The sequence below is a fragment of the Bos indicus genome, chromosome 17 (genome assembly GCF_029378745.1).
Source record: "Bos indicus isolate NIAB-ARS_2022 breed Sahiwal x Tharparkar chromosome 17, NIAB-ARS_B.indTharparkar_mat_pri_1.0, whole genome shotgun sequence".
Taxonomy (NCBI): domain Eukaryota; kingdom Metazoa; phylum Chordata; class Mammalia; order Artiodactyla; family Bovidae; genus Bos; species Bos indicus.
Window position 1 is genome coordinate 29,997,741 of NC_091776.1, and position 23,115 is coordinate 30,020,855.

General features: G+C 37.5%; 1 protein-coding gene across 2 annotated transcripts in view; it reads right to left on the minus strand.

The window, feature by feature from the left end:
• Positions 1-22,590, minus strand: part of HSPA4L (heat shock protein family A (Hsp70) member 4 like) — a 63,453-nt gene extending 40,863 nt beyond the window's left edge. Inside the window, exons 1-6 of one of the 2 annotated variants that reach the window (XM_070769123.1) lie at positions 21,973-22,590; positions 20,585-20,782; positions 8,275-8,332; positions 5,832-5,972; positions 2,864-2,986; positions 315-414 (exon numbers count right to left, since the gene is read on the minus strand). In XM_070769123.1, coding sequence (XP_070625224.1) covers positions 315-414; positions 2,864-2,986; positions 5,832-5,972; positions 8,275-8,332; positions 20,585-20,782; positions 21,973-22,430 — 1,078 coding nt within the window. In that variant the 5' untranslated portion in view covers positions 22,431-22,590. Of the gene's footprint in view, positions 1-314; positions 415-2,863; positions 2,987-5,831; positions 5,973-8,274; positions 8,333-20,584; positions 20,783-21,434; positions 21,453-21,972 lie in introns of those variants that run through there. The other variant, XM_070769124.1, reaches the window with a different exon arrangement.
• Between the last annotated feature and the right edge of the window lie 525 nt (positions 22,591-23,115).

Genomic DNA, 23,115 nt, shown 5'->3' on the forward strand with positions numbered 1-23,115 from the left:
AGAATGAGATTAGCAAAGCAATCGCTTGGAAAACAATAAATAAGTCATGTTGATACTACATTTTAGTTAGCTTCAAAGTAAAATAGCTTTTCACAATTTGGTTAATGTTTTATTTTTTCTACCCTATAATGTTAATGACCCAAGAGTCAGTGGAAGACATGTTTAATCTCTGCCAAAATGCTGTACTCCAAAATGATAAGCTTATAAGATATCAGGACATTACAGAGTTATTAAAAATAAATGCCTTGTACTAATTAGGAAAAAACTATAATAATATTTTAATGACAGTGATTTTCAAATTGCAAACGGCTCACCTGCAGTAGTTTCATTCATTAACCTTAAACAATTTAAACCTGCAACCTGGGCTGCAGCCATCACAGATCTTCTCTCAGCATCAGTGAAAAAGCTAGGAATCTGGTATTGCAAAACAATAATCAAGAGTATTAGTTCATTGTAATACATTTTACTTAAACATTTCATCAACTGAAAATGAAAATAATTACACCAAAACTTATGTAAAGTAATAAATGATGCTCTAATTAAATAAATGAGAAAAAATACTGTGTTTTTTTTTTTTTTTTTAGGTTGTGCTTAGTCGCTCAGTTGTGTCCAATTCTGTGTGACCCCATGGACTGTTCCCTCCCAGACTCCTCTGACCATGGGGATTCTCCAGGCAAGAATACTGGAGTGGGTTGTCATGCCCGCCTGCAGGGGATCTTCCCAACACAGGGATCGAACCCAGATCTCCCGCATTCCAGGCAGAGTCTTTACTATCTGAGTGACCAGGGAAGCCCTTTTTTTTTTTTTTTAAGGTTGTCAACTGCTATATCAAAAGTTTTGACCTAAAGTATGAACACAAATTTAAAGCAATTAGTAAAATAGAGGAATACTGTAGAATTTCAAAAATATGTTCACCTAAATCCATCTCATGTTGGTCTATTCTATAAAAATACATATTTGTTTATATTTTAATAATGAAACATTAACAACCCAAGAGTCTGTTAAAATGAGATTGGTTACATATGTTATATCCACATAAAGAAATTTGATGTGGATGTTAGAATCAGATCAATCTGAACTGTCATGGAATAGTATCTTTATTACATTAAAAAAAAGGGGGTGTACGTATAGCATGATTTCATTTTTGTGTGTGTATGTACTACTAGAAGAATACACTCCCAAATGATTACAATGGTTATATTCCAAAGGGAGAGGAAACTATATTGCAGGTGCAGGGGCTTACGATGAGCATGTGTTTCTTTATAAATCACCAAAAAACATTAGGTTATGTTTCTATTAAAAATAAACTCATAATTTAAAACATAATTAAGACTACATATACTTAGTATTATCAAAGTAAGAAGCACTTTCCTTTGGTCTAGAGATTTATAAAAAACTGAGTACATTCATGTACAAAATGACTTGGGACTCTTCCAATTTCAAGTTAACTGCTTTCTGAATTCAGAAATTTCATTTAATAGATGATAACACTAAAAGAACTTGAATTTTGACAAGTCTGTATATCCTGATTTTGGTACTATACTTCTGATAAAAATTTACATTATAAGCTATGGTTCACTTAATATTCACTGAGAACTTATGTACCAGGTGCTTTTTTAGCCATGAGAGATATGACTACATAAACAGAAAAAAATTCCCCTTGTATAGTTCACACAGGCTTAGTGCACTAATTACAAAGTTAATAATGGCCAAGAAATTCACAATGCCATATTCTGATACTAATTTCTGACATAATTACTAAATTCACTGAAAAGTCATAATATTCCATTCTTTTGATGATGTGAGGCTTGAACTTCTGTAGCCAAGTTTAACAGTACTAAGAATACATTCACATTTAGGTGACAACATGTAACTTAAAACCTAGTTGTCAATATGTAGCGGGATCTCAAGAGATAAAAGACAGGGTAAATGATTAAATGTTAAGAATCCTTAAAAGACAGATCTTTTCTTTCTGAAAAATAATGCATGATCTAACCTATATGTGGAATCTGAAGAAGTCAAATTCATAGGATAGAATAAAATGGTGGTTACCAGGGATAGGGGAGTGGGGGAAATCAGAAGTCAATGGTCAAAGTGTATAAAATTTTATTTATGTAGAATAACTTTTAGAAATCTAATGTATAGCATGGTTACAGTTAATAATACTGTATTATATGCTGAAATTTGCTAAGAAAGTAGATCTCAGGTACTCTTGCCACACAAACACAAAAAATGTCACTATAGGAGATAGATGTACTGTTTGACTACAGTGATCATTTTCATCATGTATATCAAAGCACCATGTTTTTCACCTTATATACAAACCATTTTTACCTTAAAAGCTTAAGTTGATTTTTGAGGGGTGATAAACATGTTTATTATACTGACTGTGATGATGTTTCACGGGTATATATATGCATATGCATATATATGTATGCATATGTATATAAACTTGTATACATATGCATATGTATTTATGTATACATGTTAAATACATCTAATTTATCATTTTTAAAAAAGGATCTTTCTTCCGGATACAGAATATACACAATCTCAAATTTCCAACTGGGCATTTTCAACCTTTGATGTAAGTGTTAAGGTTCCCTGAAGCTGGGATGTTTAAGCGCCACCTAGAAAGATTCTTAAGGGTAAGTGGCAGGTACAGCAATCACCAATTAATCACATACATTAGTTTTTTTCTTTAAAGATTAGCTGATTATCACAATTAACTTTATGGGAAACTCATTCCTGAATGAAAAAATTGGAGGTTATTTACTAGATAAGGGAAGAAAAACATTTCCATATAACATTAATATACTGGAAAATATGATTCAAGAGTGTTCAGTACTGAGGTAAAACTTACTGAAATCACACAGTCAGCCACTGGTTTCTTCAAAGCATTTTCTGAAGTCTCTTTAAGCTTAGCCAACAGCATCCCAGTAACCTGCTCAATTGCAAAAGGTCTTTCTTCTTCTAGGTATCGCACCTGAAGCCCAAGTGGAGATATTTAATGAGTCATTTATTCATCTAGTATTTCATCTAGTATTTAATGAAAAAGGCAGAGTCCTAACTCAATGAACTTACATACCAAAAATATTGCTCTAGTATCATCATATCTCATCTCTGAAGTTCCAGTGCCTTACCCATAGTATTACATAGTATTACAACCAGATCCCCGTCTCCCACAAAAGCAAGTTTTATCATTTACTATTCTTGTAAACAAATAAGGGGTAAAAGGTCAAATTATCTTTCTTTAAAATGAAAACTTTAGTAATACAGTTTTGTGAAAAGAAAATGAGAACACAGGAAAAAAAATTTTATTTAAAAAAAGAAACTATATATGTATTACTCCAAGGCCTCAGGGGATAATTACCAAGGCCTCAGGGGATAATTAAACATTAGAGATGCATACATGGAATTTTTAAATTTAAAAAAATAACAATTTCATACACAGGTTTGACTAGTTTGAATTTAAGCACATAAAATGAAACTTTACAGTGCTTGACCAAGGAATACTATGCTTTATTCAAATAAGCAAACTCTTTCATAATGACAACCACAATATTTATAAGCAATAGAAAGTTAACTTAGAACCCATACAATAACTACAACTAATTTACATAAGAAAAGGCTATGTATTTAATCTCTGTATCCCCAAAAGCAAATAATTTTATACTAAAACACTAAACTTTGGAAGAGCTTTAAAGAACTTCTCAGGCAGTACAATGTAGGTATTTATTTAACTGTGTAAATATGAATAACTATATAATATTTACAATGAAACAGACCTAAACTTGATACCCATTTGTTTCCAAATCAATTTACAGGTAAGTTTAAAACCAAGAATTACATGAAATTATGTGAAATTTAAACATAGGAAGAGTTCAATGCACGATGCTGGATGCTTGGGGCTGGTGCACTGGGACGACCCAGAGGGATGGTATGGGGAGGTAGGAGGGAGGAGGGTTCAGGATGGGGAACACATGTATAATTTTTTTTTAATTAAAATTGAATAAAAAAAAAATAATAATAAAAAAAAGATAAACATAGGAAGAAATGAAGCATACCAAAATAAGGAAAAATGAATCAAGTACCATGTGTCTTAGTCTGATTATAGGAGGCACAACAATACAGAGTTATTTTGAAGAATATAAAAGTTAGATGAAATAAACATTAAAGCATATTCAAACAAACGTCAGAGTAAATAAATGGATAAACTGCTTGAGGCACTGAATGCTAAAGATCTTCAAAGGATGAAGAAACTTAGTTCAACACATGGTTGAGTGATGTTTTCAAAGCCTCTTCAACCAGCTTACATGCACTCACTATAACTGCATAAAAATTATATCACTTAAAAATTAGGTTTTGACTTTCTGTAAAAATTATTTTGTTTTTAATCAAACTACTCACAAAGCGTAATTTTTAATTTTCTTTTTAAAGAATAAAACACTTAAGTAGTTTAGAATAAAACTGTTCCACATAGTCATTAACTGGAAGTTATCATATCTAAAGGACAGGTGAACATTACTCTTTATCACATTTATTGCTATCATAACCCATCAGCTTCCTAGTCAGCACATCTTGATCCACAAATTTCACCTAAAATATGACTTCCTAATTTTCAATTTGTCCTTAATCTCTTATCGTGTCTTTTTCTGAACTATTGTTAAGTCTCATGTCTCCTTACTACAATTCATCATCCATCCTGTAGTCAGAACCCTCTTCTAAACATGGAAATATGTGCACCTTAAAACATATATATCAATTTGAAAATCAGCTATTAAAATTTTTAGCTCTGAGATATAAATCTTATTGCATAAAGTTTATCCTTCTGAAGTGTGCAATTAAGTGGTTTTAGTATGTTCAAAGTTGTATACTGATTATCACTAATTGTAGTACATTTTCATCAACTTAAAAAGAGTGCTCCATTAGTAGCAGAAGAAGTAGAGATACCCATTCCTAACAATTAAGAAGTAGAGATACCCTTAATTCCTAACAACCATAAGTCTATTTTCTGTGTCTACTGATTTGCATTGATTCTGGAGAGCCACACAAATGAAATCACAAAATATGTGGCCTTTTATATCTGTTTTCCTCCCCCCAGTTAGCATGTTTTCTAGATACTGTCTTTTTATGGCCAGATAATACTGCCACTGGATAACTATACCACATCTTGTTCATACACTCATCAGCTGGTGGACACTTGGTTTGTTCCCACTTCTTGGCTATTATAAATAATGTTATTATGAACATTAGTGTACAAATTTTTGTGTGCACAAGTGGTTCAATTCTCTTATGTATATACACCTAAGAGTAGAACTGCTAAGTCATACAATCTATCTGTTTTGGGGTATTCTGTTAGTTTTTGTTAACCAATCTAAAACTCTCTGTCTTAGGATATAGAAGTCAAAACCTAGAATCCATCTCTTACTTGGAAGAAGAATTTGCTTTAATATTCCTAACACAAGATTCTTCTAAATTAGAGCAAACTCATTATAGCAGTTAACATACTTTTGGGCTTATTTTTCTAAATCACATATGCCTCTGCCTTTGTCCCTTAAAAATGGTTCACCTCTAAAAGTTCTCCAAATAATAATACCTTTTTCTTGACAATAAAAGTATTTGGATTAAAAAGATTATTATTCTATATCAGATTTTTTTTGGTGCAGTCACTAAAGCACACTACAAAAACTGCCTGTTTCTTGGTATGCATGTATTTCACCTAAAGGAAAAAAGTTAAATTTTTTTAAAGTATTTAAAAATAGGCAATATTACTGCATTTGGTTTCTTTAATTTGAACAAATGCTTGCATTCTGGGAATATAAACTTACCTTAACCCCTGCACTTCCATTCGGCATCTTCTGCAGCTCATAGGGAAGCCTGATCCTTTCAGTTTGCACAATAGGATCGTCAAAAGATCGCCCATGAAGTTTTTTGAAACCGTGAATTGTATTTCTTACATTCGTGACTATCTGTTGGCAGTAAACACTTTTATCAATTACTGAATTAATGCAAAGTAAACTACGCTAGTATTTGTGAATCACCAAGTCTCTTTATCCTACACATCTGTATAAGTTCAGAATTACACACTATCATTTAATTTTCTGGTTTCTAATTGATAGAAGTCCCCTTGGACAGCAAGGATGTCAAACCAGTCAATCCTAAAGGAAATCAACCCTGAATATTCATTGGAAGGACTGATGCTAAAGCTGAAGCTCCAATACTTTAGCCACCTGATTTGAAGAGCCAACGCACTGGAAAAGATGCTGATGCTGGGAAAGACTGAGGGCAGGAGGAGAAGGGGACGACAGAGGATGAGATGGTTGGATGGCATCTACTCAATGGACATGCGCTTGAGCAAACTCCAGGAGACGTAAGGACAGGGAAGCCTGGTGTGCTGCAGTCCATGGGGTCACAAAGAGTCAGACACAACAGAGCAACTGAACAAATTGATAGAAACCACTATCTCCTACCCTTGGAATGTTAAAAACAAATACTGGATGCCTGGGGCTGGTGCACTGGGACGACCCAGAGGGATGGTATGGGGAGGGAGGAGGGAGGAGGGTTCAGGATGGGGAACACATGTATGCCTGTGGCAGATTCATTTTGATATATGGCAGAACCAATATTGTAAAGTTTAAAAATAAAATAAAATTAAAAAATAAATAAATAAAAAGAAAAAAGAAAGAAAAAAAAAGAACAAAACTTCTCAAATACAATGAAAATCTATCTACAACTCATTTATTTGGCTTTCTTCAAGACTTTCAGGCTAATGAATTAGTATCTTTGATTCTTTCCACTTTCATCTGTGTTTTTATTAATATTTACACTATGTCTTTTATCACCCTGTTTTTCTTTTACACTAAATATCTTCTGTGAACTTTATCACGTATTACTACATTGCTTTCACTGCTAAAAACTTCTCCTAGGCTAGTAAATTAAAAATCCTTCCATATAGCATGGTGCTAAGTTAATGTGTCTTCATTTGTAAATAGCTTGTATTTTGGCAAAGTAGTTTTTTCTTTAATTAGAACATGTAGTTCAAACTACAGAATATCACTGAGATCCAGTTGCTATCCTCTTAGTGACCTTCAATTATAAGATGAAAACTACAGGGATGCTGAATTACTATATTGATCTCTTTAGCTTTTTAGGAAAAATAACTTATAGTTTGCTTCCTTCAGAGACTCTAAGCCCTATGATACCTTAAATCAGCCAGAAGATGAGAAGTAACTTTTAGTGAAGGGGTCATTTGGGCACAAACATTTGGTTATGTGCAGTATGAAAATGGAGGAAAAAACCATATTCACACTCAGGCCGACTGTAAGACAATTTGATTAAAAAAATCTTAACAACAATTCCTGGATAAATGAGTCAATTATGTCTACAAAGTCATGAAAAAAAAAATAGCTCCATTAAACAGTTATTTTGTAATAAAGAAAAGACCCAGGTATATATTAAAAGGTAAAAACTAACTGTTAAGGGCATTTGGTTCATGGCAATAAACAAAGTCTAAGAAAAATAAACCTGTAGCATGGAATGTTAAAGTGAATATTTTATGCAAAAGGATTTCAGAAGCCTAGAAATACGAATAGTTAAACAGATTCCATGTAAAGTGGCAGCCACAGAGAATTAACTCTGGAAACCAGTTTCTCCAATTTTTCCCACCTTCTTTAACAAAGATATCATTCACTTGTTGTAGAAGTATGTATTCTAGATAGCATGCTGCTGCTGCTGTGTCACTTCAGTCGTGTCCGACTCTGTGCGACCCCATAGACGGTAGCCCACCAGGCTCCCCCGTCCCTGGGATTCTCTAGGCAAGAACACTGGAGTGGGTTGCCATTTCCTTCTCCAATGTATGAAAGTGAAGAGTGAAAGTGAAGTCGCTCAGTCGTGTCTGACTCTTAGTGACCCCATGGACTGCAGCCTACCAGGCTCCTCTGTCCATGGGATTTTCCAGGCAAGAGTACTGGAGTGGGGTGCCGCTGCCTTCTCCTCTAAATAGCATATCCCTCATTAAAAGTGACCATACCAGGAAAACCTGACGCCATTTGACAGCATAACCTAACCTCACAACTAAGAATTTTAAAAAAATAAAATTCAAGAAATACTTTACAATCCAAAGCAAAATATATTTAGTAAGATACAAAAATATTAGGATCTGTCAATTTCTTTATTCTCTTTTTTAACTTTTAACTATATAAACTGGGAGCTTAGCCGCCATTATGAAGTTAATTCTTCTTATAAGTCAAAACATCTACATTAACAACTCACCTGGCTCTTAGCTGCATTTCCAATGGCTCGTGTTCTTGATCCCAAAGATATACACGCTCTGAACAGGGAAAAAAAAAAAGTGTTCCCAAGGTATTTTTACATTAATGTACTACTACTGTGCTTCTCTTTATACAAAAATGAATTTAAGGATGAATACAATCATGTAGTATTCAAAAAATAGGTTATTGAAATCAGAATTTTACATATTTTTAAACTTTCCTAAGTAATAGAATAGTTGTCAGAATGTTAGAATTTACAAAAGTGTGCTAATAGTTGGCAACACTATATTGGTCCCCAAATTATTTTACTGGTCCCTAAATTATTTTTCAAAATTTTCAGTAAGTCTATGACTTGGATCTAAATCCTGGCTCTGCCACTTAACAGCTGAGTAACCTTGTAGGAATTACCTAACCATTATTTGCCTCAGCTTCCCATCAGGAAGACAGTGTTGATAATAATACCTACTCAGAGAGGTGTGTGAGGATTTAGTGACTGACTATAGGTAAATCATCTCTGGAACCAGAGATCAAATTGCCAACATCTGTTGATCATCGAAAAAGCAAGAGAGTTCCAGAAAAACATCTACTTCTGCTTTATTGACTATGCAAAGCCTTTGACTGTGTGGAAAATTCTTAAAGAGATGGGAATACCAGATTGCCTGACCTGCCTCTTGAGAAACCTGTATGCAAGTCAGGAAGCAACAGTCAGAACTGGACATGGAACAACAGACTGGTTCCAAATAGGAAAAGGAGTTCGTCAAGGCTGTATATTGTCACCCTGCTTATTTAACTTCTATGCAGAGTACATCATAAGAAACCCTGGGCTGGAAGCAGCACAAGCTGGAATCAAGACTGCTGGGAGAAATATCAATAACCTCAGATACGCAGATGACACCACCCTTATGGCAGAAAGTGAAGAGGAACTAAAAAACCTCTTGATGAAAGTGAAAGAGGAGAGTGAAAAAGTTGGCTTAAAGCTCAACATTCAGAAAACTAAGATCATGGCATCCAGTCCCATCACTTCGTGGCAAATAGGTGGGGAAACAGTGAGACACTTTATTTTCTTGGGCTCCAAAATCACTGCAGATGGTGATTGCAGCCATGAAATTAAAAGACACTTGCTCCTTGGAAGAAAAGTTATGCGCAACACAGACAGCATATTAAAAAGCAGAGACATTGTGCTGCCAACAAAGGTCCATCTAGTCAAAGCTATGGTTTTTCCAGTGGTCACGTATGGATGTGAGAGTTAGACTACAAAGAAAACTGAGCGCCGAAGAATTGATGCTTTTGAACTGTGATGTTGGAGAAGACTCTTGAGAGTCCCTTGGACTGCAAAGAGATCCAATCAGTCCATCCTAAAAGGAATCAGTTCTGAATATTCATTGCAAGGACTGATGCTGAAGCTGAAACTCCAATATTTTAGCCACCTGATGTGAAAAACTGACTCATTTGAAGAGACCCTGATTCTGGGAAAGACTGAAGGCAGGAGAAGGAGATGACAGAGGATGAGATGGTTGGGTGGCATCACTGACTCAACAGACATGAGTTTGAGTAAACTCCAGGAGTTGGTGATGGACAGGGAGGCCTGGAGTATTGCAGTCCATGGGGTCGCAAAGAGTTGGACATGACTGAGCAACTGAACTGAACTGATAGGTAAATATGTTGTTTTCATTCCTGCATTTAAATGTATTAATAATTCTGCTTATAAAAGTGTAGAGTACCATTTTTATCAAAAAACCATTTCATGCTGTGATTCAAGAAAATGTTTCCATGGTTTCAATATTAATTACAGATTGTAATTCAGGTGTAATTCATTCAATCAACAAATATTTACAGGCATTGTGTTTATACTAGCTACAATCCAATGTGCTTGGAGAATTTAGTCTATCAAGAAAATTAACATATAAAATTATGAATGATACTAGCAAAAAAAGAGAATAATCACTTGTAGATAATATGGCTTAGGAAAAGCAAGTAGAAGATGTGATTTCTTAATTAAGACTTGAAAGAAAAGAAAGCATTTTAATATGTATCTGGTTTTATGGAAAAGGACATTACCAGTACATAGGTATACCACCTATTCTCAATATAACAGCCTGAGTGATCTTTTAAAGACAAAGTCCTCTGCTAAAAACCCTGCAATGGTGTCCTATTTCCCCAACAGCCAATAAACAGCCATGGTTTGCTTTGTAGCTGCTCTACCCTGTAACTTCAATCTAGGCACAGAAGTCTCCTTGCTATTTCTACAGCAGGGCAAGTACATTTCTGCCTCAGGGCCTTTGTACATGCTATTCTCTCTGGAACACAGGCTTTGAGCTCTCATTTCATGTCTCTGGCTCAAGTATCAGCTTAATAGAAATACCTTTTCTCTCTTACATAAACAACATTCTCGCTCCTCCCCAACACACACATCTTCTGTTTCCTCATTTTTCATAAATGTATCACCATTTGATACAATTTTTTTTTTTACTGACTATATATCCACATTGGGGTGTAAACTCTGTGTGGGTAGATAATATATGTCTCATTGCCTTGATCTGCAGTATCCAGTATGGTAGCCACTAGCTAGTAAAATTTAAACTGACTAAAATTAAAAATCAGTCACATTTCAAGGGCTCAATTTTCGAGTGTTTCAAAGCTACATGTGGCTATTGGATATGCAAAAAACAGAAAGCACATAGAACATATACTGTAGAATAGGAAGTTCTACTGGATAACACTGCTATCTGTACAGTGTCTGGTACATAACCAAGGTACTTACTGAATGAATGGAAAAATGGCTCCGAAGGGTAATGCTCATTTGGAGACTAGGAAGAATGCAACTTTACTAGTTTCATAGCACATTTTGGTAGATCTATCGGGGCCAGATTATATAGTGTCTTAAATGATATATTATAAATGTGAAATATAATTAGGTTTTAAGAGATCATTAAAAGCTTTTGAATAGCAGAAAGAACACGCCATGCTTTAAAATATATGTGTGTGTATGTATATACATATGTGTATATGTATTATATAAACTGAAAAGGAAAGATCCCAGAACAGTGCTTTTCAAGGGCTGAACAAGATACTATTACATTGCAGACACTGGATTCTCAGTAAAGGCAAGCAGTTAAGTTTGTCAATTTAACAGATGAATGCTGAGTAACTACTACATGCCTGGCACTCTGTTGGGTAAGTAGATCTATAATAATGAGGGGCAAAAAGTCAGACATCATAATGGCTCCCCTGGCACTTACATTGCTGTAGACTCACTCCAATGTACAAAGTAAACTAGCGGTACCCAAATGAGCACACATGGCAATGAAGAGTCGACAATAACAGGAATTGACCTAAAAGAGGAGGATCAGGGATGGCCTACCTGAGAAAATGATGAGATTTGAAAGAAAAGTAAACAATGACAGATTCAACTAGGGGAGTGTTTGGCAGAGGTCATTTACACTATAGGAATGGGAGTAGCACTAGAAGTCATCAATAATCTCTTATCAGGACAGTGGCAGTTGAGATAAAAGGAAAAGAAGTAAGAGATTTTAGGAGCTAAAACTCAAAGGACTTGGTGATGAACTAGATCTTCAGAGTGCAACAGGCAGCCACCAGAAACACACGGCTATTACGCACATCAAATGCAGCTAGTCTGTATAAGTAATGTGCGCTAACTGACTATACCACTGGGGCCCCAGTGCAGCTAGTCTGAATCGAGATGTACTTAAAGTATGAAACAATATCTTATTAACTTAAAAACACTGATTACATGCTGAAATAAGATTTTGAATATACTGAGTTAAATCAAGTATATTAAAATTAATTTTGTCTGTATTTTTATTGAAACTATTAGAATATTTTAAATTATGTATGTGGCTCACATATATTATATTTATTTTTACTGAATAGTGCTGGAATAGGTAATAGGGAGAGGTAAGTAACAGGAATAACATACAGGTTTCCAGTTTGCATTGGAGGGTAGATAGTTGTGCCATGCAATAAGACAGAAAATGCTGTAAGAGGGACTGTTTGGGGATGGACCATCACAAGTTCTATTTTGGCTATGTTGAGGTTGAAGTGCCTTTGATACATCCAAGGAGGTATTTATTTAGAACTAAATGTTAAATGTGATGAACTGATATACGATGGAATCGAAGTTACTTTTAATTGTGATCTGGTAAAAATAGGTAAACAGGATATATTAAGAATCAGTGGTTCAGGTGACACCTTCATTTTTCTTGCAAATAATTCCTTGATTCAACATAGTCTCTGCCAGAGTAGACTTTGCATGCCTGATACAGAAATCCATGTAGATGGTTGGCATTCCATTCTAAACTCATCAGAGAAAATACGGACTTGCCATCTCTTGGCCAGCTTTATTTTGGGAGTTGAGACCCATTTTGCTGTCAACTCCATTATCTGGATACCCTTTGAAAAACTTAATTTTTCAGCACAAGGATATCATTACTTTAATGCACAGAAAATCTTAGGTTGATTCCAAGAGTTAAACTTCTGTTAAAACTCTTAGATCCAAGTAAGATTGATTCAACTATCATTTATTGCTGTATTCACTGTATTTGCTGTATTCAGTGCTGTATTCACTGAAATATGTTTTATGCCTATATCTTCTCATGAAGAAAGCCACAGTTATCATTATCAGACATTCTCTTCAGGTTAAAAGCAGACAACTTGTAAAGTTCAAAAATTTAATGTTATAACTTGGAAATACCCAGTTTCAATACAAAGAAAACTCTCCTCACATACTGCATGCGTGCCAAGTTGCTTCAGTCATATCTGACTCCCTGCAACCCCACGAACTGTAGCTCACAAGACTCCTCTGTCCATGGCGTTCTCTAAGCAAGAATAATAAAGTGGGTTGCCATTTCTTTCTCTAGCTAAAGGTCCTTCTCACATACTAAAGGTCTTCAAATTCCCTCAAATTTTTTTTCCCCAAAAGATTCTATAGCACAGCCATTATATAAGTATCTGTCAAGGATTTTCAGAAAAATCAAAGTATAATTTAAATACCTATTCTCTTTCAAAACTTTTACCTAATTTTCAGTAATACCAAGGCAAACAGACATATTATACTATATATTAGGTTGACACAAAAGTTTTTCTAGAAAAGGATATTCAACAGTTTATCCAACTATATATCACAAAATCCAATTATACTTTTTATAGATTATTTCAACTACTATTTAGAAAATCCATTTTATACCTAAAAGGAAAAAAAAAAGAGTTTACAATGCAGCTTAAATCCATTATATTTAGGCTGATGTTGCCATTGTAACAGTAGTCCTAGACTCTCAAAGAATGCCACAAAATTAAACAAATAAGCAGAACTTCTAAATGTTCTGTATAACTTTTAGTAGACGAGGGGCATAAAAATCAAAAGACAGGATGTTACTTAAGAAAGCTATATTTGTATTTTCCCCTAAAATCTAAAATTAACTGTCTTTCTTATAAAGCCAAGCATGGTTAGGTTGGAGAACACACACACTGCCAACAGACCATCAAACTTCTCACCTAAGAGGTCAACACTCTAGATTTGTTTGCTTCTTTGTAAATCTCCACTAAGGAATCAAAACCTCTTGATCTTATCACTGACACTTTTAAAATAGCCCTATTTTTAGAAATTTCCACTTTCCCTTGTCAGTTCCATAAGATCACAATTACTATTTATAGTCTCTGCTATCACTGAGTAGATGCAAAGAAATACAATAGCTGAATTAATAATATAAGAGGACAATCAATTGGTTTAAATAAGGGGTTTGTTCCTTACACAGCCAATTTGGCTCTGAATCAGACTGTCAACCGCTGAGGAACTCCTTTCAACTATAGCTGCCATGATGTCTATAGAGCAGGGTTTCTCAATCTTGGTACTACTGACATTTGGGGCTGATTTTTTGTTGAGGGACCAGGGCAATTTTGTGCACTGTAGGATTTTAGAAGCATCTCTGGCCTCTACCTGCTAGATATTAGCTCTCTTCTGTTCCTTCTCCCAGTGTGACAACTGCAAGTATCTTCAGACATTGTCAGATGCACCCTAGGGTACAAAATCTCCTCCAGCTGAAAACCACTGCATCATTTCCCAAATAGTGTTCTGTACAAAGTAATCCCTTAGTGGTTCAAATAAGCTGAGGAAAACATTCTTTTCTATTTCAATGCCTCTAAACAAATTAAGGATTTGAGACTGTGACAGTAAAGAAAACATGTGATTATTATTTCTCAAACTTAACTATCTGGAAAAAAAAGTAAAGGAATGATTGTTACCATTTCTTTTTTAGTTTGCTACTTAGAAATATTAGACTAGGAAACAGGAACCCACTCCAATATTCTTGCCTGCAGAATCCCATGGACAGAGGAGCTTGGTGGTCTACAGTCCCTGGGGTCTCAAAGAGTCCAACACGACTGAGCAACTAATGCTTAGAAATATACAATTTTTAGACACCTATGATTTAGTAATAATATAAACTTTTCAATCTTTCAATATGGACAATGAATAAAATATTTTAACATATAAAAACAAAAATTCCTTTAGTAGTCTCCAAATGCTTCTAATAAGCATAACTCCCAAATTAAATTTGTTCTTAACTTAAAACCATCAACAGAAATCTGCTGCATGTGTGTGTGTGCTCACGTTATGTCCTACTGTGACCCCACTGATTGTAGCCTTCTGGACATCTCTGTCCATGGGGTTTCCCAAGCAAGAATACTAGAATGGGTTGCCATTTCCTACTCTAGGGGATGTTCCCAACCCAGGGATTGAACCCTCATTTCCTGCATTGGCAGGCAGATTCTATACCACTGTCCCACTTGGAAAGCCCCTACAGAAATCACACACACATTTACATAGCTGATTTAATTTTTATTTAAAAAGCTGATTAGGTACTTTAAATTAGACACACTGTTTAATTATTACAGTATTTTGAAAACTGATTATCTTACTCAAAATTCATCAGTTCAAAGACAAATAACAATGCATAATAATTTTGTCATTTTTATTATGACTGCCTAGAACAAAGATTTGCAAATTACCACTTACTACAAATTTTTGTAAATAAAATTTAATTAGAACATAGCTATGCTCATTAATTTGTATTATAATGACCACACACTAAGTGAAGTGAAAGTCGCTCAGTTGTGTCTGACTCTTTGTGATCTCATGGACTATAGAGTCCATGGAATTCTCCAGGCCAGAATACTGGTGTGGATATCCTTTCCCTTCTCCAGGGGATCCTCCCAATCCAGGGATTGAACCTAGGTCTCCCACATTGCAAACAGATTCTTTACCAGCTGAGCCACAAGGGAAGCCCAAGAATACTGGAGTGGGTACGGGTAGCCTATCCCTTTCTCCAGCAGACCTTCCCGGCCCAGGAATTGAATTGGGGTCTTCTGCACTGCAGGCAGATTCTTTACCAATTGAGCTATCAGGGAAACCTAACCTCATACTAATCACATACTAAAAGGCATGTTAAACATCTTAAACTCAATGTATATTATGTAATTTGTACCTATCATTCCTGCCTTCTAGAATTTTTTCAGAATTTTTCAGCTACAAATTCAAGGCAATGACTAGAGATTCATTTTGTTTTGTGGATAATATTCATACTAAAAGATTTCATAGTACTAGCTTTGGCCATGTTAAAGTGTGGGACGTCTGCCCATCCACTCATTTAGGCACAATTTCATTTAAAAAAAATTTCACTGAATTTTTGTTTGTCAACAGCAAAATACTTTGTAACACACACTAATAGACATGTACAGATAAATGGAATACTGTACATACATTAAGAAGAATGAGGTAGAGTCATATGAGCTAATTTGAGATGTTCACATTATATTTTGAAAAAGCCAACTGCAGAATATATAAATGTAATTCTACTTTTGCTAAAAAAAATCCCAGTTTAATACATATACTCACTATGTATAGAAACACACATATTAAAGTTTAGGAGGTAGCTGGGAAGAGACAGAGGAGATATACTTTATGTAATTCTTCAGTATTTAAAATACTTTAAATTAATGTAATCTCACAGAACATACAAACAAAACCATTTCATATGATACAAAGAATAAATAATTTTAAAAATGTAAAAATTTTCTCCTAACCTGAACTGCTATTACTATTAAAAAGTCCTCCTACCCAGCAAGTCACTGTTAATGTCTGGAGTTTCCCGTTTTCCATGTAGAAAAATTTTTTATTTTCAGTATCTCAAGGTAAGTGATTTCTACTTTTGTGCATTGAACAGGACATCTCACATATCTGAGATGTGGTGTATAAATAATATTTTCCCATATTTTCAGATTATACGTATGTTGATAAGGACAGAAAACCAGAGAACTGTTTAGTCTGCTAAGTTGGATCCTGCAGAATTTTAATAGTAAAACGAATATATACATCTAACAAAAATGTCTTGAAATAAGTTTGATTAAAAGATCCATTTTCTTTATTGTAAATTAAGTTCATAAAAATTCAAAACATTACAGACTATGTATTAAGAGACACTTCTATAATCTACTTCCAAGAAATACCCACTATTAATAGTCTTTCCACACCGCTTTCCTCCATAGTTTTGCACTAACATTTTGTGTACCTACTTTTATATCAATTTCTAAATTGAAACAAGATTTTTATATCTTCTTAAAATAACTTAAAAGCATACTAAAATAACATTTTAAAACAAGATAATATTTCTTAGAAACTAGACAGTAACAGATGACTTTACTGATGCTTCTCTATACAGTAAATGCCCAGACAGATAATTTGTTCCAATACAGCCCATTGCCCAATATATAGATACCATCTGTATGCCAACAGATAATGTAAGGGCACTGGGTTTCTGGGGTCAAAGAAGCCTGAAACTAAATCCATTTCACTGCTATTTCTTGGCCAAGATATTTAATTTTGCTTAAGGCTTCTTAGGAAAAAAGATAGCTAGTATTATCAAACTCATAGAATTGATGTGATACATATGCCAGTGCGAACAATGCTAAGCCCATAGAAATCATCACTAAATATCAATTTAAAATGCAGGGAGCATGTTTTAGCTGTGAGAGTTGGATCATAAAGAAAGCTGAGCACCGAAAATTGATGCTTTTAAACTGTGGCGTTGGAGAAGACTGCTGAGAGTCCTTTGGACAGCAAGGAGATCCAACCAGTCCATCCTAAAGGAGATCAGTCCTGAATATTCATTGGAAGGACTGATGCTAAAGTTCTCTGGCCACCTGATGCTGGGAAAGACTGAAGGCAGGAGGAGAAGGGGACGACAGAGGATGAGATGGTTGGATGTCATCACCGACTCACTGGACATGAGTTTGAGGCAAGCTCCAGGAGTTGGTGATGGACAGAGAAGCCTGGTGTGCTGCAGTCCATGGTGTCGCAAAGAGTCAAGACACAACTGCGTGACTGAACTGATGTTTTATCTGACCACATGCTTTAATCTGATATTGAATGAGGATTTCTGGCTCCAGTTTTCTTTTCCCATGTGTGAAACTAACCACTTTGATATAACTGAGTCTGAGATGGAAATTCCAATCCCTACATCTACACTTAATTGAAGAATATAAACATATTCAAGGCCTGAAAAATGTGCACACTCAGTAATTCTAATTCTAGAAGCTTACTTGAAGGAATTAAGGGTCAAAAATTTAGTTACAAATATAGTTATTGCAGCACTGCTTATAAAAAGAAAATATAAACAACCTGAATACCAATAAGGGATAATAAGGAAATTCAGTGTTTAATTATACAAACACTGAAATTGAGTGCTATGTGCTAAGCCACTTCAGCTGTGTCTGACTCTTTGCAATCCCATGGACTGTAGCCCACTATAGGCCAAAACTTAATTATCTTTTTCATTAAATTGTCCTTGGTTTATACATAGGATTCTCCCATGCATACATAATTATGTATATTAAAGAATGAAATGTGAAAAAGTGTGGATGCTGAAACCAACTAAATCAAACATTTTCTACTTTTTTTCCCACACGATCTTTTTAAAATGTATTTGCATCTTAGCAATGCCTTTGGCATATTACATTGATGTTAGCAAAAGGACACACAAAGAATTTTTTTTTTTTGCAAAGCTAGTTTATATGTATTATTAAATACTGTGGTATATCAGAAAAGTTTCAGGTCCTCCAGTAGTTACGCTTTTTGCAAGATAGGCATTAATGAATAAACATTTAGGAATCAGGAAGGGCTATGTTTTCGCTCAATAACGTAAGCCCCACAAAGTAAACACACACTGTAAGAGCACCAGACTACAATGAAGTACTAGTTCAACAACAAGAAAAGGTATACTCCTGAAACACACGACAGTATACAACTCCAGAAAGAAGGGCAGAGTTGCTGATACAAGCGAGGGATACAATCCTTCCACTTTTAGAACGTTCTACTTTGGTTTAGCCTCATTAAATCTAGATATTAGAAGTGATTCTCTTACATACAAATCAGAAAGATAACCTCAGCCACACAGAATTTGCCAATGTGCTTAAGAAGATTAACAGAGACTTTACAAGACTTAAATGAGCAAGCCTAATTTCTAAAGAACTCTCTTTGAAAGTGTGGCCAGGCTCTTTAAATTTAAAGAGTCATGGAACCACTAATAAGATTTTTGAGCCTAGAAATGCAGTATCTGTTTTACAATTCTGGTTTCTGATCTTTTAGGATAAGGCTTTAAAAAGGTAAGGGGAACATCCATCCGACCTCTCATTTTTTCTCTATAGGCTAAGTTCCTGAAGCCAAAAACTGCCCGCATTAACCTTTACTCTGATGAAAGAGGAGAGTGGAATTTCCTAGTCCTTTTCTGGCAGAAGCCCATATCTGCTGTGACTTAAAACGCTGTAGAGATGAAGTCATCAGTAGTTCACAATTTACGCTTCACTGTCTCATTGTGCATAAAGCCAGAGAAAGATGTAAAAAGAAGCAAGAGTTCTAACAGTACTATGAATATTAACTGACCTATGCTCACGTTTGAGACTGTAAGTATACAGGAATTTCAGCAAAAGAAATATAATGCATATATCTAGAAAAAGGTGGTATAAATCTTCTAGAATATTCTTTAAAAGAAACTAAAGCACAAACTGCTCCAAGTAAACTATCGTCAAAACCTCCTTGACGTAATTTATTCATAAAAGATTAGCAATATAATTATTTAAAGGCTTAGCTTAACACTGATCTTGGACAAGATTAGTCTTATGTTTAAAGTAGTATATTTTGGACCATTCAGAAAGGTCAAATCAACATGTTTGGTTGCTTAACCATAGAAAATAAGACACTGGCAGTTAGTTACCTCATAAAATTACCAGTAACAGGAATCTACAATAAGAAGCTAGTTTTTCATATCCCTGTCTTACTTAATTATATTATTTGCTAACTTCCCAGGCCACAGAAACAATGAAACATGTGGATACATGTTTCCATGACATAATGCCACTCCTTCTATTCTTTCATCAAGTGTTCATAATAGAATCACTTCACAATCATGTTTATACAGGACAGATGCCTCTGACTCTCCAACAATTCATTCTGTAGAAATACCCTTTCGACAGGTTCTAACTCCACTACTTTCCTTTAATGGATGAACATTACCGACACGTGGGCAATGACTCCCATCCCTGATTCTCTCCCTATTAATGCACCACTAACCTACGCCCCTGGAAACCCGTCCGATTACCCCCAATTCTCAAGGACACTGAGGTAAAATCCCTTCTTTTAAAAAACAAACAAAAGAAGCCCTTCTGGGCCAGATGAACCTGCAACTCATATTCTGACATTTGCATTCTAAGCTTTCATTTCTTACTTTTCTGAGAGAAAGCTGTGGCGTTGACAGATGGGCAAAGGAGGAAGGGGAGAAACAATAAAGAATTTTTTTACTGAGCGAGCGCGGATGCCTGCCCTCGGCCAATAATCCCAAACAAGCCAGGCGAGGGGGGAACTAAAGATCTTTTTCTAATGTTCAGAACGTCGTGGTGGTCCCGCACCAATCCTTTTCCTGAAAACTAAAGCAGGGCCGCCGGGGGACCGAGGCGTGGTGGTGGGCGCGCGCGGGGGCTGAGGGGTGGGGAGGCGGTGAGGGGGGGGTGCGTGGGTACACAGATGCGCCAACTATCCGAGTTAAGTCCCTTGTCCTTGAAGGAAAAGAAGCTTTGCGGAGCGAGGTAGTCCGACTCCCACCTGGGCCCGCCACCCCGCGGACTGCAATTGATGGGCTGCACCTGTCATCTCAGAGTTCGGCGCATCAGAAGAAACCAGCAGGCGGGACAAATGCGAGGGTCGGGAGGAAACGTTTCCCAGGATTACCACCAGACCGGGCACTTACGGCGTACACCTGTCGCTGTACTCATTGGCGATGGTTTCGATGCCGCCACTCCTCGCTACTGCAATGTAGCAGTTGAGAAAGCCGAGGTCAATGCCGACCACAGACATCCCGCCGCCTAAAGGTAGGGGTGATGGTGCAGAAGCCCTCGGTGCGGGGACCGCGTCCTTTTCTGGGCTGTTGCTCCTGGAACTACGACTCCTACGAGAAGCAAAGGAGAGATGACCCCAAGTCGCTGCGCATTAAATCTAGGGCAGCGCGTCGGGGAACCTTGGAGGAAGGGAAAGCCGCCCGCGCCGCAGCCTTCGCCGCCCAGGTCTCTCTCCACTGCGGTTCGGCAGCCTCCAACCGGCAGTTACTGGGGTCTGCGCCTGCGCGCTCAGCCGCCGGGGCGGCGCGCGAGCTGCCCCTTCGTGCCCGAGGCTGCTCCTGGCCCTGACTTCGGCCTCTTCCGTCAGCGCTCGGGCAACGGCTGCCCGAGGAGCTGCGGGTTCGAGAAAGATCTGGAAAATGGAGGCGGCTAAGCCAGCAGGAGTGGGAGGGAGGAGAAGGGGGAGCGGGGAGGATCAGGCAGGAGAGGAGGAGGGGAAGCGGAGCCGGTTGGCTCGCCACCGCGCGGCTTCAGGGCGCACTGCGGCTGGACGAGGTGCGAGCCCCGGCCCGGCCAGAGGTTTGCCCACGTGTTTGGAAGAACCCCTTTGGGTTGTTTTGGCAACTGGGCATCGGCGTGCTGCAGCCGCAGGGCACTGCCCGGGCCTGCCCGGCGTCGGGCGCGCAGCCTGGCGGTTGCTGGCTCGGCGCCGCCGCCTCGGTCTTTTCCTCCGAGGGGCCCGCCCGCAACACCAGCACCTACCCGACGGCCTCGCCGCCCCGAGGGGCCCATGTGCTGCCAGCCAGCGCGCTTGCAGTCCCGCCGCGCGGCCCCGCCGCCCGCCCGCCGCGCCCAGCTCTGTGAGGTGGCGCCCATTGTGCGGCCGCCGGTGGCCTCGCCTCGCCTCTTCCCCAGGGGCGCGCGGATCCCGAGGGAAAGGGGTCCTATGTTGTGTGAAAGCCGACTGAACAGTTTACCCCAGCCTAACAAGGGCTTGAAACACCAAAAAAAAAAAAAAATGTCAAGAAACAACACGCATGCAACTCTCCCTTGGTATAACTTCCCTCACTTTATCCTAAAAGGAGCAGCCTCCTCCACTAACCCTTACTTACCTCTGAAAACCAGTTTTACAGGACAGTAATATTAAGTGTGTGTGTCCTGTGACACCAGGCAAGCCTGTGCATAGCCGCCACCCTTTGGTCCCCAGAGAAGAAGCCTCCAGTAGTTCAAGTGGCTTTCTTCTTTTGATCAGGATAAGTAGTGGTGTCTGAAATTTAACCAAGTTATAGTTAACACTTACAAAGTTTGGCTGCCCTGTTCCTTTTCATTCAATTCTTCCTGAGTGTTTTCTTCCTTCTTGTTCAGTTCTTTGTGGGTTTCCTGTTCCTTGTCATTTGGTTCTTTGTGGTCCTGTTGGTCGTCGTTCAGTTCTTCGTCGGTTTCCCATTCCTCGTCATTCGGTTCTTCATAGTTCTGTTCCCTGTCATTCAATTCTTCCGGGATTTCCTTTTCTTTCTTGCCCAATTCCTTGTGTGATTCCTGTTGCTTCTTGCTTGATTCTTCATGTGTTTCCTGTTTCCCGTTTGTTGGTATCATGAGAAAGACTTTTTTACGAGGTTTTTTCATAGGCTCATTGTCCTTATTTGTCCACTTCTTAAAAGAACTGAGACTTTTTACCACAATCAGTGCTGCAATAGCAGCAGCAGCAAGGGTGGCTATAGCTCCTGCTGCTGTTGCTATGAGGAACATGAAATCCATTTTCAAGGGCGGTACTGAGGAAACTGTGATGTACTATAATGTTCAGCAATGTTTTGGCTCCGATCTGTCTTCATTAAAGAATTACATCTCTCTTCCATCTCACAAGCACACGGGAAACATGGTAACTCCCGACGACGACGCCATCCTCTGTCCTCTCTGCGGCAGGTGTCACGGCCGCGTCTCCCAGCAGGCAGTGCGTGAGCAGGGCAGGGATTGGGTGCTGCTGCTCGCAATAGAACCCGGGCCCCAGTGCTGCTGGGCGGCCCCTGGCGTGTACCCACTCTCAGTTCCCCTTGTAGCCCCCGTCCTGTTAGGCCTGCCACCATCTATTTATTCTAGAATATCCTGAAATTCTCCTAGGACCATTTAGTTCTCCATTGCTCTCTGTACAACTTGAGAGTGTGAGAATAATTTTCCTATTAAAAAACACTTAAAAGAGCAAAAAAGAAACAACTGGGGTCAGGAGCAAGAGATTACTATTATTATTCTTTATCATTTCTGGGAGGAAATGAGACCACCTCCTGTCTGAAAGCATGACAGGTTTGGTGGGTCACAAGAATTGGGTTGTGGTCCCAGCTTGGTCTAACTTAACTAGTGGTAGGACCTCTGGCAAGTTACTTAACTACCAAGCCCTAGGTTTAAAACTTGTTAAAATGAAGAAGATACATGTAACTATAAGACTGTT